The sequence below is a fragment of the Vigna umbellata genome, chromosome 2, assembly GCF_029865625.1.
Source record: "Vigna umbellata cultivar VRB3 chromosome 2, Vumbellata_1.0, whole genome shotgun sequence".
Taxonomy (NCBI): Eukaryota; Viridiplantae; Streptophyta; class Magnoliopsida; order Fabales; family Fabaceae; genus Vigna; species Vigna umbellata.
Window position 1 is genome coordinate 29532484 of NC_142166.1, and position 27912 is coordinate 29560395.

The 27912-nt window shown below is 39.2% G+C and overlaps 3 protein-coding genes across 3 annotated transcripts; all 3 read right to left on the reverse strand.

The window, feature by feature from the left end:
• Positions 1 to 7327: 7327 nt before the first annotated feature.
• Positions 7328 to 8830, reverse strand: LOC148203768 (uncharacterized). Its single transcript, XM_088107743.1, has one exon. The coding sequence runs from the start codon at positions 8828 to 8830 to the stop codon at positions 7328 to 7330; it is 1503 nt and encodes a 500-aa protein (XP_087963869.1).
• A 2153-nt stretch (positions 8831 to 10983) lies between these two features.
• LOC148203769 (uncharacterized) lies at positions 10984 to 13112 on the reverse strand. Its single transcript, XM_088108003.1, has one exon. It carries the CDS (start codon positions 13040 to 13042, stop codon positions 11018 to 11020), a length of 2025 nt encoding a protein of 674 aa, XP_087964129.1. The 5' UTR covers positions 13043 to 13112; the 3' UTR covers positions 10984 to 11017.
• A 5572-nt stretch (positions 13113 to 18684) lies between these two features.
• Positions 18685 to 27903, reverse strand: LOC148203770 (uncharacterized). The gene is made up of 5 exons (XM_088107744.1): positions 26030 to 27903; positions 22074 to 22528; positions 21401 to 21641; positions 18938 to 21316; positions 18685 to 18826 (listed from the first exon to the last, which is right to left on the reverse strand). The coding sequence occupies exons 1-5, from the start codon at positions 27901 to 27903 to the stop codon at positions 18685 to 18687; spliced, it is 5091 nt and encodes a 1696-aa protein (XP_087963870.1).
• Positions 27904 to 27912: the final 9 nt, after the last annotated feature.

Here is a 27912-nt window from a genome sequence, read left to right on the forward strand (position 1 = left end):
GCTTAGCCCTGATGCTCGCAGTCATAGCAGTTGCATTACTCATCATAGCTTGTTGTTATCGTAAACATTATTATGCTTCGAACTCAGCCGGTGATGAAGAGAAAGCAACAAAGATGGAGAAAAAGAAGGTTAATATTTCAGAGCCACAGATTGTTGTGATCATGGCTGGTGAAACCTACCCTACTTATTTAGCCAACCCACTCTCATCGACAAGAGACTATTTGTTGGAAGTCTTGGAATTCTTACGTAAATTAAGGATAAGATCAATTTATAATTTATAAACAAATACAAATCTTGTATTACAAACTGATTTTATAAGATAGAATTAGACTTAAAGTCTACTTTCTTCCAAACCAAATTAGGAGGATCACTGTAAAACCCTCTATAATTAGCAATAATAATTCTGTGTCAAATCAAATTAATTCACACCACAATCAATGTTTAAATTCTCTTAAAAACCCCCTCCCAACTCTGATTTCATCTCTGCTGTGCACTGAAAAACCGTGCCACATCATTCTCTGAAACACGCACCACGTCACACACACTCAGTGCATTAAAAACGCACCAAGCTCTGCATGCACGCATGCCATCTGTCACGTTAGAAGCTTCTAAAAGCTGTAGTGGGATCCAGGTGGCAGTGCGGGAGTGCACGACCGTTTGACGAGGAAGAGAAAATAATTTCTCTGAAAACATTTCACTCCATTCTATGCATTCACCTTCTTCCTCACGAAACCCTGGCCATTTCTCTTCTCCAGCTTCTCTCTAAGAACTTTCATCTTCTCTCTACCATTACTCACTTCTTTCAACTCCAATCAACTTTCTGAAACCGTAGAAACGTTCACGGGCCAGTAAGCTTCATTTTGAGCCGAACTTCTTTTGATCCTGTAACCGGTAAGTTTCCAGCCATAACCTAGTTCTGGAATTTCTAGGAACACTGTTTCAGTTGCATGCAAGGATAAAATCTGAGTTTCTGAGTTCTCTTTGGTTAAACCTAGTTGAGGAGCGTAAGAAAGAGCTTGTCGGGTAGAAATTCCTAGTTGGGAAGAATCAAGTTACACTGTTAAACGTTCACTGCTAGACCAGGTAAGGGAAGCATATATGTTTAATTTATACTGTATGTTGTATGATCTGAGTTACATGTATGAAAAGTATGAAGTTCGAGCTGTTATGGACGTTTGCTGATATCTGATATGATTTCTGGTTTTGATTGATCTGTCATGAACGAACACTGCTCGTATGTACTATATATATGTTGTTGATTTTGATTTAAATGCATGTTGATTTGATTATGTATGGATGGAGTATGGTTATTGTATAGTTGGAATGATTAAAATGTTGAAATCTGTATGATGATAATGTTTACAGTGAATTAAATCTGGAAGGAAAGTTATGAAGTTTATAAAATTGGAAATCTGGAAAATTCTGTTAAGATTGAAAGATCTGAAATTTCAAATCATCCCCTCTGATAAATGACGCTCGTCACTGTACGGTCTTAGACCGTTCGGTTTTCAGTAAAATAACTTAGATTGGGATTCTTTCATTTGGAAGGAATTCTGCTCGAGAACGAGCGTCCCCAATTGAATTATCTGAGCGTTCGTCTAACTCAGCAGTATTTAAATATTTAAAACTTTATGAATAAGTAACGCTCGGTCTTATACCGAAGCGTTCGTCCTTAATATCGTTCGACCTTATGTCGAACGTTCGTTCTACAGGGCGTTCGGTCTTATACCAAAGCGTTCGTCCCAAATAGCGCTCGGGTTTTGCCAAGCGTTCGTTCTGATTTATGCTCGGTCATACACCTAGCGTTCGTCCAAAGCAGGGTTCGGTTTTATAACTGAACGCTCGTCCTTATCATTGAATTCTGAGCGAACGTACTTGGCGTTCGTCCAAAGTTAATTATTGAACGTTCGGTCATTGACAGTAAGTGTTGTTTTCTGAATTAAACATACTCCGCTTATTTATCTAAGTTATCCTGTAAGGTATTTATCCTCTTGATTCAACCTAAATTCTTTGTACTCAAAATTTTCTAAGTATTATTCTGATCTTCTAAACTCAATCCCATTTAAATTATTTAAGTATTCTTAACGTCCGTAAGTGGACAAGAGATCGTTTCTTTTGTTCAGAAACGTGTAGACAAAGGTACATTAATAATTTCGTTCTTATTTGATTAAAGGAGGCATGTTGTTAATGTTACGAGAATGGAACACTGAATGAAAATGTGAATAAGAGAACTGGTTAATATGGGCGTATGATATTTTGAATGAATTAATGGAAGTGGATTTTAACGAGCGTTCCAAGAAGGAACGTCTCAGATGTGTTGAATGTGAAATTTGGTAAAGTATGAACCTGGATAAGTTAAGCCTCGCGGTCCATCCTGATATTCCGTGATACTCCTCTTCAAGTAGAAGGGGGTAGTCATACGTGGGAATGGCAGGAGGCCCTAGTCCATTGAGTACTTCGGGCAGATAGGGTTAACCTCGAGTGGCAGCTGGGAGATTTGATCAGTTACTACACCACTCGGGTGCAAGGACGCTTGTAACTACATGGTTCATACAGTCCGGACGGTCTGTCTTATATATGTATTTCTGTGATTTTTATTGGATAAGTTACATGTTGTATGTGTGAATTGAAATGTAAATATATGTGTTGATTGTATAAATTAAATATTATAAGCTTACCCTTGCATTTCCATTGTGTTGTCTACTGTCCATGTACTTTCGTCTTGTCAAAATGCAATGTCCATGTACAATCACAATCACAGATTTTCTCCATCTGCGGTTTAATTTAGTTTCCTAACATTTTTGTAGTTCTTTAAACTCTTGTTGGATTGATCTCCTACGTTTAAATTGAAGAAAATGAAATGGATATCGTAGCTAGCTTTAGCACGGAGGTGTTGGTCTTTTCATGTAAAGTATTTCAGTACGAACTTTAAACTTAATTCCACGTTACAAAAATTAGTTTATATAATAAAATTTTCATGAACTTGTATATTTTAAATTTATCTTCTGAATCGTTGAGGGAGACTTCCAACAATGTTATTTTGTTCTGACCAACTTTGGATCAAGGAAATTCCGTTTGTTGAATCCTCGTCCAATGGGAAACTGATGAATACTGTAGAAATAAGTGGAAGAAACAAAATTAGCTTTCAGTTCAAAGTTAAAGAACTTCAGATGCGTCTCCAAACTAAGAAAAGGAGATGAAAGAAACAAAAAAATTTCAGCTTACAGTTTCATCCTTTGAACGCATAATGAAGTACACCAACTCATTTAGTCATGAGTAATGCATAATCATAAAAAAATAAATTTTTTGTATTTTTTTAAAAAAAATAAAAAAATGATGTCAAATAAATATAAAAATTTAGATGTGTTAAAAAATAATTATATATCTGGACGTTATAACCGAACACCTCACTAAAATCGTACAATGTCTGGACGAACGTTCAAAGATCAATCATCATCAAATACCGAACGTTCGCTACGAACGATCACTAACTGGGAATAAACATCAGCAAAACCGAACGTTATCTATCATTAATACCGAACGCTTACGATCGAAAACTGAAAATACTTGGTCAAGAACGAACGCTAGCTATTACTGATACACCCAGATTGAACGCTTATCGATCGAAACATCACAATACGCGATTTAGGTCGAACGCTAATGATTTCTTACTGATATCAAGACCGAACGCTCAAGATCCAAACTAAAGACTATCAAATCAAGACCGAACGCTCAACAATCAGAATTAAACCAAGACCGAACGCTCAAAATCAGAATCAAACCAAGACCGAACGCTCACAATCAGAATCAAGCCAAGACCGAACGCTCACAATCAGAATCAAGCCAAGACCGAACGCTCACAAACAGAATCGAACAAAAACCGAACGCTCACAATCAGAATTAAACCATAACTGAACCCTCAAGATACAAACCTAAGAATACCAACTTAAACGAATGACTACAATCACTAATTTATCAAAACGAACGCTCAGGATCACTTCCTGAAACTAACACTTTATGATGAACGCTTAAAATCAGTATTACCACAAAACCGAACGCTTATAATTTCTAATACAGAACCCAGACCGAACGCTAAATATCAATTTCGGAGGATACCAATTGAAAGACGAACGCCTACGACCACTATTTCACAAAGACCGAAAGCTCAAGATTGAAGCCTATGAATTTAAGACCGAACGCATACAATTAGTAGTACACCGAGACCAAAACTCAAATTAACCACTATTAAATTGAACACCACAGGGACGAACGTTTTGAGTATGGATCGAATCCCTAGAGAACTATGTCGAATACCTAAGGTACTGAACGATCGTTTAGAATCCTGACCGAACGGTCATCACTTAATCCAGTACCATATGAACACTTTAACCGAACAGTATTAAATCAAGCCTGTGCGAACGGTACTAAAGCCAATTGTAACCGAACGGTACTAAATATCAACCGAACGTTAAACTCACTATGAAGGACGAACCCGAACGCTCGCTAACACAAGACCGAACGCTCCACAGATTTTGGCCGACCACTGTTTGGTCGAGCCATTTGGACGAACGTCCCATTTTGACCAAAATTGGACGTACGCCCGTTTCTGCAGAATTCTGCAGAATCGCACCAGAGTTTCCAGAAACGCAGAAACCCCATTTTTCATCCCCAAATTTCCAGATTTGCATCAAATATGTTAGAGTGGCAGCTTATCAGAGGAGAGGAAGATATTTTGGAAAAGCGGAACCGAGAGAGACAGGCAATGAAAACAGAGATGCAAAAGATTTAGAAAAAACGATTAATTTTCTTATTGAAGTCAGCAGTATATATGTACAAAAAGTAAACTGTCTAATGACAGTTAAATCAGTTGTGTTCTAGATTTACATTCCTAACACTCCCTCTTAAATCTAAATCACTAAGAGACCTAATTCCAAGTGATCTTCTAAGCTTTTCAAATCTATTCTGTCGTAGGGCTTTCGTGAATGTTATGTAGTAAGGATATTTATGTAATAACATAAATATCTTAGATATTTTAGACAGTTAAGATATTTGTCAAAGCCATTAGCCACATTTTTAGGTAAGGTGGTTATTTTTATTTTGCTTATAAATACAGTGACAGGACCAAAGTCCAGGTACGTTCTCTTTAGGCTCTAGAGATCCTGAATAATATTTCAGAGCAGTATCATAATCATTCTCCAATTCTCCTGAGAGCTTCAGCTCCATAATTCATATCTGACTTGAGCGTCGGAGTATCTTTGCAGGTACCTCCTCCCCTCCTTTGGCGAATATGAAGAACAACAATTGAAGATCAGCAAGCAACCCAAACAGCCAAGAACAGTAAAGACACGCAGGAAAATGTACACCGAAACAGTGAATATATCAGCTTCCTGTTCATCCGTGTTGCAGTAGATCAGTTCCAGTTTTCCTTCGCTGACCCGTTCTCTGAGATAGTGAAATTTTGTTTCGATGTGCTTGCTCCGTCCATGAGATATTGGGTTTTTGGTTAGATTAATAGCTGATTTGTTGTCTATCCTTAAGCATGTTGGTCCGTGATGCTTGATCTTTAGCTCTTGCAAAATGGCTTCTATCCAAGTGCATTGACAGGCAGTCTCTGCTGCTGAGATGTATTCGGCTTCACACGATGAGAGTGCCACGACTGTCTGCTTCTTAGAACACCATGAGATGGGGGCTCCCATAAGCTTGAACAAATACCCGTAAGTACTCTTCCTGTCTACAAGATCACCGCTCCAGTCCGCGTCACACCATGCCTCCAAGATGTTGGTAGTGCTATCAATTTTTCTGGGAAAGTAAATTCCGTAGTCTAAGGTACCTTTCAAGTATCGAAGGATGTGTTTTGCAGCTGTCATGTGCGATTGTCTGGGATCATGCATGTAACGGCTGATGAGACCCACACCAAAGCTTATGTCTGGCCTGCTGTTACAGATGTAGCGGAGTGTCCCGACTATCTGTCTGTATAGCGTTGCATCTACTTTGCTTTCATCCTGCTGCAGTGAGAGCTTCATGTTGGCAATAACTGGAACTGATGCGCTGTTGCAGTCTTTTAACTTGAACCTCTCCAGAGTTTCGAGAATATATTTCTTTTGATTCATATGTACTCCCTCTTTGGTTTGTATAAACTCCAATCCAAGGAAGTATCCCAAGAAGCCAAGGTCTCTCATCTCCATATCATTCTTCATCATAACTTTGAATTTTTCAATCTCTTGCACTGAGCTTCCAGTGACCAGTAGGTCGTCCACGTACAGACATATGAGCAAGGTACCTAGCTGATCACAGAACTTGACATATATTCCATATTCAACAATACATCTTTGAAATCCATACCTGGTGAGCAACGAGTCAATATGCTTGTTCCATGCTCGTGGTGCCTGACGAAGACCGTAGAGAGCTTTGTTAAGTTTATAAACCTTCAGTTCATTGTCCTTCTTGATGAAACCAGGCGGTTGACATACGTAGACTTCTTCTTCGAGAGCCCCATTAAGAAATGCTGATTTGACATCCATCTGGCTGATACTCCAATTATTTGAATTGGCAATAGCTACCACGATCCTCACCGTTTCCAATCTTGCAACAGGGGCGTACACATCAGTGAAATCGATCCCAGGTTGTTGCAGAAATCCTTTAGCAACTAGTCTAGCTTTTAACTTTGCCACACTCCCATCGGGTTTGTACTTAGTTTTGAATATCCACTTCACCTCTATGGCTTTCTTGTAGGCAGGTAAGTCCATCAACGTCCATGTTTTATTCTTCTCGATAGCTGAAATCTCCTCAATCATAGCATCCTTCCAATTATCATCTTTGATAGCTTTCTCCCATGCTATGGTTTCAGTACCTGCAAGTAAAGCATAATGCAATATATCACCTGTGTCTGTAATGTCACTGTCTCGGAATAGCTCGTGATCTGCCAGTCTTGTCGATGGGAAACGCGTTCTTTTTGACCGCCTATTATTTACATCCTCTGTATTAACTGTCGGAGTGTCTTGATCATAGTTTCTCTCCTTAAACAACGTAGTAATCACAGTACTAGGTGAATTATCTGGGGTAGTCTCACATGTGTTCCACTTGAACACATTAGATTCATCAACAATCACGTCCCTACTTATCACAATTTTTGATTTCATGGATCATAGAGTCTATATGCACGTCGAATGGTCCACATACATCAGCATGCACCACTTCTAGCAGCTGTCTTGCTCTCTTGTAGGCACGTTTCTTGAATACTGATCTTGTTTGCTTTCCTATGGTGCAACTTTCACAAACTTTCTTAGGTGCCTCAATCGTACAGATTCCACTCACAAGCTTCTTTTCTTTAGCTTCTAAAGTTTAGATGCCCGTAACGATAATGCCACAGCCAATTTCCTTCAACACTTGTTGCTTTCATGCATTGTATCTCCGCTGTATTCAGATCTACACGAAATGTGCGATTGCTGGCAATAGGAGCTTTGAGTATCATTCGTTGCTTTTCGTCGAACACTTTGATGTGCCCTTGTTCCATTTTCATGGTGTATCCTTTCTCGTGTAACTGACCAAGACTCAGGAGGTTGCTTCTCATGGTGGGTACGTAAAGAACATTATGCATGTATACTGGCCTTCCATCTTTGCGCGCAATCAATACCTTTTCCGTGCCTTCAGCTCTTATGGTACTATTATCAGCGAACCGTATTATGCTTTTAACACTAGTATCAAGATCGATCAGCCAATTTCGATTTCCTGTCATGTGGTTGGAACACCCTATATCCAAATACCACGATGATCCCTCATTTGCATGGCTCGTCTTCCCAGCAAGAGACACGTATTCTCTTTCTGCAGCATTCTTTGTGCAGTTGTCTTCAACTTCGCTTGTCTCAAGTACTTGTTTTCTTTGATTAATCAGATTCTCATCAGTATTTCTTCCTTGCGTTGTAACAGTCATTAGCACTACGTGATCAGAATCTGATTCTTGTTCGTCTTTCACTAGATTAGCTTCGTCATTCTTCTCTTTCTTGGTGTTTTCATTATGCCAGCATTCAGACGAATAATGGCCCAATTTACTACATGTGAAACATTGCACGTTTCTTCTGTCGACATTTCTTCTGCCACCTCTTCCTCTGAAGTTTCCTTCCTTTTGATCATAGTTAACGTCATCTTTGTTCTGATCTTGGTTATTAGCGGACCTTCCTCCGTTTCGGCCTCCACGACCACCTCGCATTCTGCCTCTTCCTCTACCAAATCCACGACCCTTTTGTATTTTGGCTTGTAATGCTTGGCTGATCTGTGTTGCATCTTGTTCTGCGGCTTTCCTTTCTAGCAGTCTCTGTTCGTGAGCTTCAAGTGAGTTTTGCAACTCCTCGACTTTCATTTTCTCCAAATCTCTACTTTCTACAATCGCCACAACAATGTGGTCATACTGGGGCGTTAACGTACGCAAGATCTTATGAACTATCTTCTTGTCCTTGACAACTTTGTCGCATGCACGCATTGCGTTGACAATTACTTGGATCCTGCCGATGTACCCTTGAATGGTTTCTTGTTCCCCCATGTTCAGGAGCTCATACTGCCGCCGTAGTGACTGTAGCTTAATCTCCTTTATATTTCCAGCAGTTCTGTACCCATCTTGTAACATCTCCCATGTTTCTTTGGCCGTTGTCGCCTTTGACACCTTTTGGAATATCGCCGTCGAGATGCATTGATGCAAGATCATGCGTGCTTTGCAGTCTAATTTTCTGTTCTCTTTATACGCTTTCTTTTCTTCATCTGTAGCACTCTTTGCAGGATCTTTAAACCCATCTTTGACAATTTCATCGATCTCATGGAAGCCCAATATAGCATCCATCTTTACGCACCAATCTTCGAAATTCTTTCCGTCGAATACCGGTAGGTTACTTTGGATCATCCCTGCCATACTTCAGCGTAAAATCTATTTTGCTGCAGAGTTTCTTTACTTGACTACTCCTCCCAGATTCGAAACCTGTAAGCTCTGATACCACTGTTAGAGTGGCAGCTTATCAGAGAAGAGAGGAAGATATTTTGGAAAAGCGGAACCGAGAGAGATAGGCAATGAAAACAGAGATGCAAAAGATTTAGAGAAAACGATTAATTTTCTTATTGAAGTCAGCAGTATATATGTACAAAAAGTAAACTGTCTAATGACAGTTAAATCAGTTGTGATTCTAGATTTACATTCCTAACAAAATACAGTATATTTCAATCAATCAAACAAAATACAGTATGTAATCCTGTTTCACTCAATCATGTCATGCCAACTACCATTCACAACTTTGAAAAGACTCTAAATGACAATGCTTGACTCAAGGCTTCTCTAAATCAATAGGTCTTTAATTGGCTTGTAATGTTCATGGAATGAAATGGAAAAACAGAAAAGAATGGGAACTGAAATGAGTAGAGAAATGTGAAGAAAAAGGGATAAAACTAGAACTCAGAACATACTATTTTTCTCAGACTTTGGCCAGATGATTTTTTCTTTCTTTTTCTCTGGTTCTCTTTCTATTTCATTCATTTCAGGTCTCTTTTTCAATTTCTTTTTCTGATTTTTCTCATTTCCAAACCTGTTTCTTTCTTTTTCAACCAAACCAGATTTTTTTTCAACACATTTTTTTTTCTTTTTCACTTCTGGCCTCACTCTTTTTCATGCACTCACCAAGTTCTAGACTTCTCCCTACATCTCACGAGTCTCTAAGGAATGATTGGTTGGGGGAAATGGCTTGAAATGGATGAAAACCAAAGAAAAAAAAAAACTAAAGCTCAATATAAGGTGCAATGGTAAGGAATGAAATGGATAAGCTAAACTGGAAAAATGAAGGATGCCTAGATCACATTTAAAGTTACCAAGAGCGAGCACATCACAAAGAATCAATGCAAAATCAGAATGACAATTAAACATGCATGTTATCACACAAGAAAGACAAAAACTGGCCCAAAATCTCTCAAGGGTTTAAAATTTGTTAAAACTGACTTGCTACTCATCCTATGTAAAAATTACTGAATTGAAATGAACGAAAGACTGTAAAAATTAATGCTAGAACTACTTCTGCCCAAATCCAAAGCTAAGTCTACTCTTGACAATTCTAATCTAAGGAAATAAAGCTAAAATTTGAATGACATCACCAAAGAATGAAGATAAGCATAAAACAGAATCTAAAAGAATAGAAACAAAGGTTAGAGAAATAAAAGGAACCTGGAATCAGTCCTAAACTACCTAATATATTGACAGAAGATAAACCTAAACTATTCCTATAAGCTACCTGACATATGCAATATAACCAGAATAGAGAATTGACAAAAAGAAAGCTAAACAGATTCAGAAAAATTTCAAAAACAGTAGCAGAAAGAAAATAGAACCAAATTATGAAAAGAATCCTAATTAAAACTTGAAGCAAAGCATGAAAATAAAATGAAGAATAGAAACTAATGAAGAACTAAAACAGAGCAAGAAACTAGCATAAGGAAAACAAAATAATAGAAATAAGCCAAGAAAAGGGACCTAAAATAAGTTCTAAAACAGATTAAAAAACAGCAAAAGAACCTAAGCTAAAACAACATAAACCAGAAAATGAATGAACTTTAAAAGACCTGAGAACTATTATCAACAAAACTAACAACTAAACTAAAACAGATCAGTAACAAGAGTAAGTATTTACAGACTAAAGAAAGAATAGTAAACTACTCTAGGGATTTATAAACCAAACCAGACCTAAACTAAGAGAAAAACAGTTCAGAAAAAAATACCCCTATTTTATTGCTAAAACAGATACTAAACACATCTATCAAAGTAAAAGCAAAAATTTTAACTACAACCCCTCACCCCCCACACTTAAGAGGCACATTGCCCTCAATGTGTGAGTGAGTAAGGTTTTCTAATCAACAAAAACATACTCAGATCAAACAGCAACAGATATGTACAAGAATAGAAACTGAAAAACACAAAAAAAACAGCAATTGAACAAGAACAGAAACAAGACTTAAAAGTAAAACTACAAAACTAAAGAGGCAAAGAACTTATTCAGATTGGCCACAAATCAAAGTTAATTCTTTTTATTTTTATGAAAAACAACATATTATCTACCCTACTATTTATTATGCTACTTAAAGCTATGTAAACTACTATAAAAGACCTATAACTACTATTTAAAGGAAGGGACAAGAAAGAGCTTATTGGATTTTCTCCATTGTCAGCCAAGATGTGCATTAGCTCCTTCCCAGCTCTCTGCTTTAGCATCATCAGTTCTCCATTCAATGCTTTCAGCTGCAGCAACCAGATCTCCTCATGCCTTTGCTGTTGATTTTGCAAATTCCAGGCTCTTTGAGCATCATTTATACCTTCTCTTGCATTCATGACCACTTCCTTTGTGTCTGCAGCTTCCTTTGGATGAGTGGCAATATTAGTAATGTCAGCTGCAACAGCAAAATCAAAGTCAATGTTCATCAGTGAATCATCAAACATTTCAGCTTTGTTAAAACTGAAATCAAGATCATTCTCATGAAGAACCAATGCATCAAAGGTGGGAAAAATATTATCAGTGCAAACAGTAGGGGTATGGATACATTCAATCTCAAATGGTGCTCTAAGAACCTTAGAATCAATAACTACTGCAGTGTTAACAACAGGCTCTAAAGGATCTATGCATAGGCAATCAAATGAGCTAAACTGCAAAGGAAACTCAGATAAGACAACTAGAATTTCAAGGTTAAACAACACCTGTGTTGGCTCTTCCTTAGTAATAACAACAAAATCCATAGTGAACTCAACACAGTCCATAAAGTTATCCTCAAAATTGTTGTCCAGACCAATGCACACATCATAAAAATCATCAGAAATATCAATATGTTCTACAACACAAATTTCATCCAGCTTTTCAGTACAATCAGGTATAACAGCAAGAATATCTGGCAAGGTTTTCTCATCCATAAGATTATCAAAGCTAGTTTGTACCTCACCTAAACAGACAGGAAGCTCAAATTTAAAATCAACCTGTACTGGCTCCTCAAAAATGACCTCACTAGCATCTATCAAATCAGCAGCTAAATGAACACCTATTGTGAAGCTATCATCAACTGGAATAATGTCAAAACCAGTGCATAACTCTGAAACAGCATAAGGCATGTCAATATTTCCAATGGAACAGGCTGAATCTAAAATATGACTGTGTGCAGGCATAACAGGAACATAATCTGGAGCAGGTTCTATGGGTTCAACTTTAAACAGATCCAAAGCATTAAATTCATATTGAACCTTAGAGAATTCTATGGGAATGCTAAGTTCAGAATAAACCTGTGTTCTCTGATCACTAGCTACCTCATCAAGGTCATTTCCATCCAGCTTGAACATAATGATCTCTTCTTTGGCGCCTGCAAAATAGTTAGAAGCAGAACATATGGCAGAACTGATTTCTTCACAAACTTCACAACCACCCCCAAGGCATGTACAACCAGTGAGTTTTTCATTACTCAGTTCTGAAGAGTTTAAGAACCCAGCAAACTCAAGTTCAAGTTCTAATCCTAAATCAGTACAGGCATTTTCAAAATCAGTCATATCAACTTTCACATCATCAAAAACTACATATCTATCATCATGAGCACCTGATTCATCATCAAGAAGTGCATTTAAATCTGTGCAATCATAAAAAACACTAGATGCAGGTATATGAACTCTATCAATGTTAAATACTGAATTTGTGATATTAGAATGATCAAAGCAAGGACTAAAATCAACAACCTCTACAGGCACATCAAGCATTTGATCAAACGTAGTCAAATCAATTTTAGGATCACATACATCAGCATAAAAGTCCATTTCATAGTACTGAAGCACCAAAACATGGTTGGCAGCTTCCCTCATTTTTTTCAAATACTCTTTGGACTTTCTGAAATCAATTTGTACTTCAAGCTCAGCAGGTTCAATTTTAAAATCAGAGTTCAAATCAACAATACAATCAATTTCAGAATGAGGTTCAGTACTCTCATCACCAACATAAAGTTCATATACAGATTCAGAATCAACAGATGCATTCATACAATCACCACTCATCAGAGAATTGGAACTATCATTAACAGAAATTAAAACAGAATCTGAATCAGTGAAAGAAGGATTAGCGTATACAATTACAGAGGTGGTTGGACACTTAATCACTTGAAACTCTGGGGTAACAGCTACCATCAGTGGTGCTTCATTGGTTGCTGCCTCTTTCTCCTTTTCAACTCTCCCAGTCAACTTGTTGACTACAGCTACTAACTCAGCCACTTGATTGGTTAGTCCTTGAAGTTCATACGCTGGAATCCCCTGTTGCCACTGATCACAGAATTGTGGCTGCCATGGCTGTTCTGAATGAATTTCCTCTTGCTCTGGTGCATCATAATGGAAAAAAGATGGCTGCCATGGCTGTTCCGACAGGAAATTCTCCTGCTCTGGTTCAGCATATTGGTCCCAGTATACGTGTGGCAGCTGCTGCTGCACTTGCAAGGGTGGTTGCTCATGATATGGTTGAAAACAATGTGGTGGTTGCTGCTGGAAAGCTTGATTGGCTGGCTGCATAAAAACCTCAGGAATAGGCTCATAAAACATGTCAAATCTTGGTGGTTGAGCATTATAAGGAAATGAGAAATTACCATATGCAGAGGAGTGATCCATGCTTAACAATTGCTCACAAGATAAAAACCAATCAGACCAATAAAGCCTCTATCACAGAATTCAACAAAAGAATTGAAAGAAAAGAAAATCTATACAAGCTATATTCACAATTTCTACTCTGCAGAACAGATCCTAATATACAAAAATGAAAACAAAACAAACAGATCCTAAACTAAAAAGGAACATATATGAACACAAAACAGAAATAAAATCAAGAAAACAAGCCTAAACAAGACTAACCTAACACTCTAAGACTTAACTCGCCGAGTCCCCGGCAACGGCACCATTTGTTAAACTTATTTTTGTCGCCTAAAATCAGAACAAAATCTGGTCCCACTAATGTAGCATAGGGCAACCAGAATATCAATCCTAGGACTCAACAAAATTAAGTTTTAAAATGTAGAGTTAAGTCTTGTATTTATTTACTAATTATTTACTTACTAACTACTACTAAACAGGTGGGGACATTTAAAATGAAAACACAGAAATTAAAAAATTAAGAAAAGCGAAACTATAATCTATTTTAAAATAAAAGAAGGAAGAAAATAAAGAAATAAAACCTAAGCTAAAGTGATGAAGAGATTAAACCTATTTATATCCAAAACAAAACCTATATACTAAAACTGGAACAAAATCAGAAATAAAACCAAATTGAAAAGAACTTAAAACTCAAGATTGAAAAGCATCATATCAACAAGAATGTAAAGGCTGAAACAGAAGTAAAGCAGATCATAAATTCTAAAATACTCAAAGTAAACAACTGGAACATCAAAACTCAAACTGAACTTCAACTATCACTATCAAAAGCAAAGACAGAATTGATTTCATAGGTGAATGTACATTGATATGAATAAAAGAGTGCTTAGAGTTCTCAAGAAGACATCATGATAATGTGAATCCCAATCCAGGGTATTCTAGTTCATATTTCAGAACTTTAATTTGACTCTTTCCACTCATTTTTCCAATCAAGGTTCATTAGCCTATTCATCAATCTAAAATTCACAAACAAATTCAAGAAACACAAATTTGAATCAATTTTTATGCATTGGACTTTTCTCTGTCTCGAGAAGACATCTCCATGAAAAATGCTCACTATGGAGACATTTAATTCCGAAAGAAATCATAAAATTGCAGAGAATCAGAATCCAAATCATTTTCTCAAAACATAACAATGGCAGAAATCAAGAACACAGAACAATCTCAACACAAACGAGAATACGAAATAGAACTTTATTAATATGAAAAGAAGATTACAACTATATCGGAAGTCACCAATATTCTCGCGACTGTCACTCTCGCAATTGTCTCAGCAAAATCCAGAAACAAGAACAATATCTCTACTCTAAGAAAAGCGTAAAAACCCTAATCTACAGAGCGTCTGAAAATGTATCTCAAAAGTATATGAAGAAGTGTTCTCTATATCTCCCTATTTACATGGTGAAGGCCCTTTATATAGGGTCAAAAACGAAAAGAGAAAAGGAAGGGGGAAAAGAAAAATGGGAGAGGGGAAACCTTGCTATGACGCTTCGAGCTTCACCTTGATCCAACGGTCTCCAAAAGCTTTGCTCTTCAAACCCTCCGATCCACTTAAGCTTCGGTCAACTTCTTCTCTGGCGAGGATCGCGCTCCGGTCACGTCTTCAGCTTCACCGGTCAGGTTCTTCTTTGGGTAAGTGGCGAGAGCTTTTCTTCTCCCTTCTCTCGCACAAGCCCTAGCTTAAGCCCATACCAGCATTCGCAGCCCAATTATCCAATCAGCAGCAGTCTTCCAATTGCAGCACCATTGTAGCAGGCCAGCGCTGCCTTCAATTTTACTTGCAGCAGCTTAATGTTAAAACAGTGGCCCAAAACAGCGGCCCAAATTTAATCCAGCAGCTCATTTCAATTCAACACCTCTCAATCAACTTCTATTATGGTCCAAATGTTATTCCAATCTCTAAAAAATCAAACAATTAAGAAAAAAAAGAGAAATTATGCAATTAAAACAAAACATTTTTATTGAAAGAATTTCAGAAAAATACTAATTTCCTAATTATTAACAAAAGCTAAAAATTACACCTAAAAACCTCTTTTTAACTAAAATTTTATAAAACTAAAGAATTAAGAGAAAAACATAAAACTAATTTTGTAACATCCCAAAATACAGTAATCACTATAATTCAGAATTAATTACAATTAACAGTAATCACAAACAGTCTTTGCATTTAAAACTGGATTGAAAAGCCTAACGGCATCAGTACAGCGGACGCGTGTAAACGCATACAATAAAACCAAGAGTGAACGCTCTTAAATACATAAACTAACGTGCACCAAAATACAATCAGAGATGAATAAGACGAACGGCCTTACAAAATAGGTGGCCGAACGTTATAACTATGCTAACATGTACAGCCTAAATCAAACGAGCACTCTAAGGCTCGGCCTTTACTTCAACTTCAACCAGATTGGGGTCGTCCAAATTTTCTTCTTCCAGCATTGCTTCAAGGGATGTACCACCATCTGCTCACATCCACAACGGATGATCATTGCATTTGACAAGACGGAGTATACATGTACAGTAGACAACACAATGGAAAATGCAAGGGTAAGCTTATAATATTTAATTTATACAATCAACACATACAGTTACATTTCTAAACACACATACAGCATGTAATTCATCAAATAATAATCATATAAAGGCATATAATAAGACAGACCGTCCGGACTGTATGAACCATGTAGTTACAGGCGTCCTTGCACCCGAGTGGTGTAGTAACTGGGTAACACCAAACAGCTGCCACTCAAGGTAAGTCCGTTCTTACGTCGCCCATGTTAACTTATGGACTAAGGACCTCCTGCCATTCCCACGCATGACTACCCCCTTCTACTTGAAGAGGTGTATCACGGAATATCAGGATGGACCAAGCCAGCATTAACTAACCACAGTCATACCTTAACAATTCAATATTCAATCATATAAGAGACGTTCCTCCCTGGAACGCTCGTAAAAATCCAATTCCAATAATTCGTTCAACATATCATTCGTCCACATTAAACATTTCTCATTTTCACATTTTCATTCTGTGTTCCACTCTCTTAACATTAACGTCATGCATTCTTTACTCAAATAAAACGAACTTATTACAGAACCTTTGATTTCACGTTTCTGAACAAAAGAAACGAACTCTTATTCACTGATGGACATTAAGAATTCTTAAAGAATTTAGATGAGATTGAATTTAGAAGTTCAGAATAATACTTAGAAGATGTTGAGTACAAGAACTTTAGGTTGAATCAAAAGAAATAATTATCTTACAGAATAACTTAGATAAATAACCAGAATATTTAAAGTACAGAAACAACTCTTACTGTCAATGAATGAACGTTCAGAAATTTACTTTGGACGAACGTCAATTACGTTCGCTCAGAATTCAATAATAAGGACGAGCGTTCAGTTAGAAACCGAACCCTGCTGTGGACGAACGCTAGGTCAATGACAAAGCACGAATCAGCACTAACGCTGGTTATAACCCAAGCGCTTTATAGGACGAGCGTTTCGGTATAGGACCGAACGCCAACTTTGGACGAACGTTCAGTATAAGGACGAACGCTCTCTAAAACTAACGTTCGACATAAGGTCGAACAACAATAAGGACGAACGCTCGACATGAGGCCGAACGTCATTGAGGACGAACGCTCGACTTAAGACCGAACGTCACTTATTTATAAAGTTTTAAATATTGATCTATATTGAGCAGAACGAACGCTCATTCACTCAATTGGGGGACGCTCGTTCTTGAGCAGAATTCATTCCAAATGAATGAATTCCAATCTAAGTCATGTTAACCAAAAACCGAACGGTCTAAGACCGTACAGTGACGAACGTCCTTTTAGCAACAGAGAAGGATTAGAAAATTTAGATTTTTCACACTTAGCAGAATTTTTCCAGATTTCCATTTTCCAACTTTATACTTCCATTTCAGGTTTAATTCCCTTCAAACATCATCATCATGCAGATTTCAACATTTAAAATCATTCCAACCACACAATAGCCATTCTCCATTCATCCATAATCAACTCAACATGCATTTAAAACAAATTCAACATCAAATATAATTCATACAAGCCGTATCAGTTCATGACAGATTCATCCAAACCAGAATGCATATCAGATATCAGTGATCATTTCTAACAACTCAACTTCATATTTTTCACACATGCAAAACAAACCAGAAATCATATTCCATATCAGTAAACGTTTCTAAATACTCAAACATCATGCTTTCCATACATGCATCTCAGATCATAAATCAAACAGTATAAATTAAACATATAAACTTCCCTTACCCGGATTGAAATTCAAGCTTGTTCTAGATGTATAAAATGGCTTCGTCCAACTACGTTTTGCTTAGGATTCTTGACTCTTCCAGAACCAAATCTAACCACAGATTACAGAACTCTTAGAATACCAGTTTGCATGCAACTAAAACTCTATTTTTCCAGAACCTAAGGACGAACTACGAAAGGGACTCACCAGTGTCAGTCTTTGAAGCTGTTCGGTCCAATGGATAGCTCTTAGTGCAGTGGTTGTTCCTACGGTGCTGAAAACGCGATTGGAGAAGAAACGTAAGGATTACAGCAGAGAGAAGTTTAGGGTTTTTAGAGAGAAGTTGGAGAAGATGAAAGGGTGAGTTCAGAGGTTGAAGATGAGTTCGTGCAAGTGAGAGAGAGTTTTCGAAAAGTCTGGTTTTGGTTAAACCAACGTTCAATTGGAAGAACGTGTCACAGGTTGCCACATGCACACCAAACTCTGATTTAGAAGATTCCAACGTGACAAGTGGCGTGTGTGCATGTAGAGTTTAGTGCGTTTTAATGTTTCAGAGAATGATGAGCGTGGTGCTTCGTGCACGTCAGACAGAATTTTGATCAGATTAGGAAGTGGGTTTTAAATGGCTGGGAATGAGGTGGCAAGCATTAAGGGTGAGGTGCCAGGATTAATTTAAGCTAATTATTAAGGATCTCACATTCTCCCTATCTACAAAAATTTTCGTCCTCGAAAATTTAGAAATTACCCGTGAATAGGTGTGGATATAAGTTCCTCATTGCACTCTCTACTTCCCACGTTGAATCTCCAGTCTTTTCGTCCCATACAATCTTTACCAAACGGATGTCTTTTCCTTTATGCAGCTTGGTACGTTCATCTTCAATGCGGACTGGTTGTAGTTCCAATGTTCTGTCTTGGCGCAGTTGGATGTTTTCCAGCTCCAAGACATGAGAAGGATTAGATATGTATCTCCTAAGCTGAGACACATGGAAGACCGGATGTAAATTTGATAATTGAGGAGGTAACGCGAGTTCATAGGCTACTGGTCCAATCTTCTTTAAAATCTGATACGGTCCTATGAACTTGGGAGACAGCTTCTTTGGACGAACAACTCTTCCCACTCCAGTGATTGGATTCAGTCTCAAGAATACGTGATCTCCTGCAGCAAACTCCAAAGGCCTCCTTCTTCTATCCGCATAAGATTTCTGCCTGCTCAGGGACGTCTTCAATCTGTCTTGGATCAACTTAACCTTCTCGGTTGTTTGCTGGATGAGTTCAGGTCCAGTTATTACGTTCTCCCCTTCCTGGAACCAGCAAAGTGGCGTTCTGCACTTCCTCCCATAGAGAGCTTCAAACGGCGCCATTCCAATGCTAGATTGGAAACTATTGTTGTATGTGAACTCCACCAGTGGCAAGACCTCATCCCATGCGCCTAAGTGGTCTAGGACGCATGTCCTCAATAAATCTTCTAGTGTCTGGATGGTACGTTCAGATTGGCCGTCAGTTTGCGGATGATATGCTGAACTCATCTGCAGCTTGCTTCCCAATTCGCCTTGCAGTGATTGCCAAAACCGAGATGTAAATCTCGTGTCTCGGTCAGAAATGATGCTTGAGGGCACTCCATGAAGACGAACGATCTCCTTGATATACAACTTAGCCAAATTCGTCATTGACATCTTCAAATTCACTGGTAGGAAGTGAGCGCTCTTCGTTAGTCTGTCCACGATCACCCAAATTGAGTCATGATTCCTCACTGTTCGTGGCAGGTGAGTCACAAAATCCATGGAGATGCTGTCCCACTTCCATTCTGGAATTTCCAGTGATTGAAGCAACCCTCCTGGACGTTGGTGTTCAGCCTTTGCACGTTGACAGGTCAAGCAAGATGCCACAAAGCGTGCAACATCACTCTTCATTCCAGGCCACCAAAACGATTTTCGTAGGTCTTGATACATCTTAGTCATGCCAGGGTGCATGCTAAGACGACTGTGATGAGCTTCCTCCAAAATAATCCGCTTCAGCTCGCCATCGTTGGGAATGCACGTCCTACCAAGGTAACGTAACATACCATCTGTTCCAGCATTAAACTCCTTAGCTTTGTCTGTACCGAGTGCATCAAAGATCTTCACCAATTCTTCATCCTCTCTTTGCTTCTTCCAAATTCTGTCAAACACATCACTGGAAATTCTAAGATTACAGCACCTTATCACATCCGCTCCTAGATCAAATTGTAATCTCAAATCCCTAAAACTCTCCACCAAATTAAACTCTTTCACCATCATAAACGAAACTTGCACTGCCTTCCTGCTCAGAGCGTCTGCCACTACATTGGCTTTCCCAGGGTGATACAGCAGTTCGAAATCATAATCTTTTAAAAACTCCAACCAACGTCTTTGCCTCATATTCAGCTCCCTCTGATCAAACAAATATTTGAGGCTCTTGTGATCACTAAAGACTTGAAATGTTGATCCGTATAGATAGTGCCTCCAAATCTTTAATGCGAACACAACTGCTGCTAACTCCAAATCGTGAGTGGGATAATTCTTTTCATGAATCTTCAACTGGCGAGACGCGTAAGCTACTGCACGTCTCTCTTGCATGAGCACACAGCCTAAACCATGGTGAGAAGCGTCACAGTATACTTCAAATGGCTTGGACGTGTCTGGGATAATTAAAACTGGGGCGCTCGTCAGTTTCGCCTTCAGCTCCTGGAACCGTTCCTCACACTCATCAGTCCAAGCGAATGGATGATCCTTTCTAGTCAACTGAGTAAGTGGAGCCACTATCTTGGCGAACCCCTCTATGAAACGTCTGTAATAGCCTGCTAGTCCCACAAAACTCCTCACTTCTGTGACTGAACGAGGGCTCTTCCAATCCAACACTGCTCTCACCTTAGAGGGATCCACTGAAATGCCTTCAGCCGAGATCACATGTCCCAAAAACTGCACCTCCTTTAACCAGAATTCACACTTTGACAGCTTTGCGTACAACTCTTTCTCCCTCAATACGGTTAGTACTGTTCTCAAATGCTCCTCATGTTCGGCATTGCTTTTGGAGTAGATGAGAATATCATCTATAAACACAACTACAAACTTATCCAAATAGGGTCTGAATATCCGGTTCATGTAATCCATGAAGATGGCTGGAGCGTTCGTTACTCCGAATGGCATGACCACGTACTCATAATGTCCATAACGTGATCTAAATGCTGTCTTCTGGATGTCGTCCTCCTTAACCCTTATTTGGTGATATCCTGAACGCAAATCAATTTTTGAAAATACCGTTGCTCCATGCAGCTGATCCAGCAAATCGTCTATCCTTGGCAACGGGTATTTGTTCTTGATGGTCAGCTTATTTAATTGCCTGTAGTCTATACATAACCGAGAGCTACCATCTTTCTTTTTCACCAAGAGTACAGGAGCTCCCCATGGTGATACACTTGGTCTGATGAATTGCTTCTCCATAAGTTCTTCAATCTGTTTCTTAAGCTCGGTCAATTCTGCAGGCGCCATCCGGTAAGGTTGAACAGATATAGGTGCAGCTGTTGTCACCAAATCAATGGTGAATTCAATCTCTCTAACAGGAGGCAATCCTGGTATCTCTTCTGGAAATACGTCCAGAAATTCATTCACAACCGTGCTCTCAATACTGCTCCCCTTGTACATCCGTGCTTCTGCCAACCCCCTTAACTCCTTATCTTCATGCGTCATGATGAGAAAACAGCTTGCACCTTCCATTATATCCTCTTTCAATTGACCGAAAGTTACACCCAAGTATTCTTCATCCTCTTCAGGAAACACTAATTCCTTCTTGCCACAGTCAATAATAATATGGTTGGCAGCTAGCCAATCCATTCCTAGAATTATCTCCAAGTCCTTCAAAGGTAAACAGATTAAATTCACCTTATAACTATGCCCCTCTACCACAATAGGACATCTAATGCATACGGTAGATGTCCTAAGCTCTCCAGCCGCTGGTGTTGATACCACCAATTCAAACTGCATATCTCTCTCCACTATTCCCAGCTTTTCAACACACGCCTTCGAGATGAAGGAGTGCGTCGCCCCCGAATCAAACAGCACACAACATTGCATTCCATATAACAAGCAAGTACTGGTGATAAGTGTACCTGAACTTGCTGCTTCCGCACCAGTAATTGCGTACACACGCCCAGTAGCTTGGGCTCGACCACCCCTTCCTTGCTGATTTCTTCCTGCGTTTGGCGGCCTCATCACTGCTCTCCCACCAGAGTTGCACTCATTCGTTCCATGTCCACTTCTTCCGCAACGAGCACAATGTTTTCCTCTCGCCAACTGAGGGCATGATGAACGGTAGTGTGGCCCTCCACACTGAAAACAAGTGATACTACCTTGCTGTCCAGACTGTCCAGCAGGAATCAAGGCTTGAGATCCACTTGTGTTGGCTGCTGGACGAGCGTAAGGGGATCCTCTCTGATTCACACTCCCCCTTGAGACAATTGGCCCCCTTACTGTTTGCTGTTTCTTATACCGTTCCACCTCTGCTAAATTCTTTTCCAGTACCTTAGCCCTCTCCACCATGGCAGGGAACGTTCGGATGCATAAACTGGAAATCACAACCTTCAGATCACTGCGTAGACCATTCTCAAATTTTCTGCACTGCCACTCCTCACTAGTGGCCATTGTATTGAATCGGACAAGGTGTTTAAACTTATTGGTGTATTCTGATACAGACATTCCACCTTGAACCAGTTGTAAAAACTCCACCTCCTTTGCAAACTTTACGCTGTCAGGGAAATATTCCTCATAAAACTTATTACGGAATACTTCCCAAGTAACAGGGCGGTGAGCGTCTACCAGTATGGCCCTTGTGCTCGTCCACCAATGGCTTGCTTCTCCAGTTAATAAGTATTCTGTATACGCCAACCTGTTCTCATCCGGACACCTTTTGGCGTTAAAAATCCTCTCCATATCCCTCAGCCACTGATCAGCCTCATCAGGGAGGCACTTCCCACTGAACTTAGCTGGGTGATGCTGCAGGAAGCTCTCCAAACTCCACTCGGCAGCAGGTTGAGCAGCGTTTGAAGAAGATGCTCCAGGCGCACCTCTAGTTGCAGCCAAGATTTCCATCAACTGCCTTTGCGTGTTTTCAGAATTAACACGCGAGGCCTCCAAACCTTGCATAGCAGCTTGGTTTTGCTGCATCAGGGTGGCGTTTTGCTCCAGCAACGTGGTATTTTGTTGATGCAATCTTTCCACCACGGTTTCCAACAATCTAGTGTTGTTGGACGTTTCGGACTCATTCGGTTGAGGAGGAGGAGGAAGTCTAGGTGCCATTTGTTCTCTGGATGCAGAGAAAAACAAACGAGCATTAGTTATGTCCAAGAGTTAAAACAATAATAACTCATTAAACATGCAATAAGCACACAACAAAACACAGTGCACTCATAACCCTACAGTGTCCTTAGAAGAACAAAACTGCTCTGATACCACTAATGTAACATCCCAAAATACAGTAATCACTATAATTCAGAATTAATTACAATTAACAGTAATCACAAACAGTCTTTGCATTTAAAACTGGATTGAAAAGCCTAACGGCATCAGTACAGCGGACGCGTGTAAACGCATACAATAAAACCAAGAGTGAACGCTCTTAAATACATAAACTAACGTGCACCAAAATACAATCAGAGATGAATAAGACGAACGGCCTTACAAAATAGGTGGCCGAACGTTATAACTATGCTAACATGTACAGCCTAAATCAAACGAGCACTCTAAGGCTCGGCCTTTACTTCAACTTCAACCAGATTGGGGTCGTCCAAATTTTCTTCTTCCAGCATTGCTTCAAGGGATGTACCACCATCTGCTCACATCCACAACGGATGATCATTGCATTTGACAAGACGGAGTATACATGTACAGTAGACAACACAATGGAAAATGCAAGGGTAAGCTTATAATATTTAATTTATACAATCAACACATACAGTTACATTTCTAAACACACATACAGCATGTAATTCATCAAATAATAATCATATAAAGGCATATAATAAGACAGACCGTCCGGACTGTATGAACCATGTAGTTACAGGCGTCCTTGCACCCGAGTGGTGTAGTAACTGGGTAACACCAAACAGCTGCCACTCAAGGTAAGTCCGTTCTTACGTCGCCCATGTTAACTTATGGACTAAGGACCTCCTGCCATTCCCACGCATGACTACCCCCTTCTACTTGAAGAGGTGTATCACGGAATATCAGGATGGACCAAGCCAGCATTAACTAACCACAGTCATACCTTAACAATTCAATATTCAATCATATAAGAGACGTTCCTCCCTGGAACGCTCGTAAAAATCCAATTCCAATAATTCGTTCAACATATCATTCGTCCACATTAAACATTTCTCATTTTCACATTTTCATTCTGTGTTCCACTCTCTTAACATTAACGTCATGCATTCTTTACTCAAATAAAACGAACTTATTACAGAACCTTTGATTTCACGTTTCTGAACAAAAGAAACGAACTCTTATTCACTGATGGACATTAAGAATTCTTAAAGAATTTAGATGAGATTGAATTTAGAAGTTCAGAATAATACTTAGAAGATGTTGAGTACAAGAACTTTAGGTTGAATCAAAAGAAATAATTATCTTACAGAATAACTTAGATAAATAACCAGAATATTTAAAGTACAGAAACAACTCTTACTGTCAATGAATGAACGTTCAGAAATTTACTTTGGACGAACGTCAATTACGTTCGCTCAGAATTCAATAATAAGGACGAGCGTTCAGTTAGAAACCGAACCCTGCTGTGGACGAACGCTAGGTCAATGACCAAGCACGAATCAGCACTAACGCTGGTTATAACCCAAGCGCTTTATAGGACGAGCGTTTCGGTATAGGACCGAACGCCAACTTTGGACGAACGTTCAGTATAAGGACGAACGCTCTCTAAAAACTAACGTTNCCACTATTTCACAAAGACCGAAAGCTCAAGATTGAAGCCTATGAATTTAAGACCGAACGCATACAATTAGTAGTACACCGAGACCAAAACTCAAATTAACCACTATTAAATTGAACACCACAGGGACGAACGTTTTGAGTATGGATCGAATCCCTAGAGAACTATGTCGAATACCTAAGGTACTGAACGATCGTTTAGAATCCTGACCGAACGGTCATCACTTAATCCAGTACCATATGAACACTTTAACCGAACAGTATTAAATCAAGCCTGTGCGAACGGTACTAAAGCCAATTGTAACCGAACGGTACTAAATATCAACCGAACGTTAAACTCACTATGAAGGACGAACCCGAACGCTCGCTAACACAAGACCGAACGCTCCACAGATTTTGGCCGACCACTGTTTGGTCGAGCCATTTGGACGAACGTCCCATTTTGACCAAAATTGGACGTACGCCCGTTTCTGCAGAATTCTGCAGAATCGCACCAGAGTTTCCAGAAACGCAGAAACCCCATTTTTCATCCCCAAATTTCCAGATTTGCATCAAATATGTTAGAGTGGCAGCTTATCAGAGGAGAGGAAGATATTTTGGAAAAGCGGAACCGAGAGAGACAGGCAATGAAAACAGAGATGCAAAAGATTTAGAAAAAACGATTAATTTTCTTATTGAAGTCAGCAGTATATATGTACAAAAAGTAAACTGTCTAATGACAGTTAAATCAGTTGTGTTCTAGATTTACATTCCTAACACTCCCTCTTAAATCTAAATCACTAAGAGACCTAATTCCAAGTGATCTTCTAAGCTTTTCAAATCTATTCTGTCGTAGGGCTTTCGTGAATGTTATGTAGTAAGGATATTTATGTAATAACATAAATATCTTAGATATTTTAGACAGTTAAGATATTTGTCAAAGCCATTAGCCACATTTTTAGGTAAGGTGGTTATTTTTATTTTGCTTATAAATACAGTGACAGGACCAAAGTCCAGGTACGTTCTCTTTAGGCTCTAGAGATCCTGAATAATATTTCAGAGCAGTATCATAATCATTCTCCAATTCTCCTGAGAGCTTCAGCTCCATAATTCATATCTGACTTGAGCGTCGGAGTATCTTTGCAGGTACCTCCTCCCCTCCTTTGGCGAATATGAAGAACAACAATTGAAGATCAGCAAGCAACCCAAACAGCCAAGAACAGTAAAGACACGCAGGAAAATGTACACCGAAACAGTGAATATATCAGCTTCCTGTTCATCCGTGTTGCAGTAGATCAGTTCCAGTTTTCCTTCGCTGACCCGTTCTCTGAGATAGTGAAATTTTGTTTCGATGTGCTTGCTCCGTCCATGAGATATTGGGTTTTTGGTTAGATTAATAGCTGATTTGTTGTCTATCCTTAAGCATGTTGGTCCGTGATGCTTGATCTTTAGCTCTTGCAAAATGGCTTCTATCCAAGTGCATTGACAGGCAGTCTCTGCTGCTGAGATGTATTCGGCTTCACACGATGAGAGTGCCACGACTGTCTGCTTCTTAGAACACCATGAGATGGGGGCTCCCATAAGCTTGAACAAATACCCGTAAGTACTCTTCCTGTCTACAAGATCACCGCTCCAGTCCGCGTCACACCATGCCTCCAAGATGTTGGTAGTGCTATCAATTTTTCTGGGAAAGTAAATTCCGTAGTCTAAGGTACCTTTCAAGTATCGAAGGATGTGTTTTGCAGCTGTCATGTGCGATTGTCTGGGATCATGCATGTAACGGCTGATGAGACCCACACCAAAGCTTATGTCTGGCCTGCTGTTACAGATGTAGCGGAGTGTCCCGACTATCTGTCTGTATAGCGTTGCATCTACTTTGCTTTCATCCTGCTGCAGTGAGAGCTTCATGTTGGCAATAACTGGAACTGATGCGCTGTTGCAGTCTTTTAACTTGAACCTCTCCAGAGTTTCGAGAATATATTTCTTTTGATTCATATGTACTCCCTCTTTGGTTTGTATAAACTCCAATCCAAGGAAGTATCCCAAGAAGCCAAGGTCTCTCATCTCCATATCATTCTTCATCATAACTTTGAATTTTTCAATCTCTTGCACTGAGCTTCCAGTGACCAGTAGGTCGTCCACGTACAGACATATGAGCAAGGTACCTAGCTGATCACAGAACTTGACATATATTCCATATTCAACAATACATCTTTGAAATCCATACCTGGTGAGCAACGAGTCAATATGCTTGTTCCATGCTCGTGGTGCCTGACGAAGACCGTAGAGAGCTTTGTTAAGTTTATAAACCTTCAGTTCATTGTCCTTCTTGATGAAACCAGGCGGTTGACATACGTAGACTTCTTCTTCGAGAGCCCCATTAAGAAATGCTGATTTGACATCCATCTGGCTGATACTCCAATTATTTGAATTGGCAATAGCTACCACGATCCTCACCGTTTCCAATCTTGCAACAGGGGCGTACACATCAGTGAAATCGATCCCAGGTTGTTGCAGAAATCCTTTAGCAACTAGTCTAGCTTTTAACTTTGCCACACTCCCATCGGGTTTGTACTTAGTTTTGAATATCCACTTCACCTCTATGGCTTTCTTGTAGGCAGGTAAGTCCATCAACGTCCATGTTTTATTCTTCTCGATAGCTGAAATCTCCTCAATCATAGCATCCTTCCAATTATCATCTTTGATAGCTTTCTCCCATGCTATGGTTTCAGTACCTGCAAGTAAAGCATAATGCAATATATCACCTGTGTCTGTAATGTCACTGTCTCGGAATAGCTCGTGATCTGCCAGTCTTGTCGATGGGAAACGCGTTCTTTTTGACCGCCTATTATTTACATCCTCTGTATTAACTGTCGGAGTGTCTTGATCATAGTTTCTCTCCTTAAACAACGTAGTAATCACAGTACTAGGTGAATTATCTGGGGTAGTCTCACATGTGTTCCACTTGAACACATTAGATTCATCAACAATCACGTCCCTACTTATCACAATTTTTGATTTCATGGATCATAG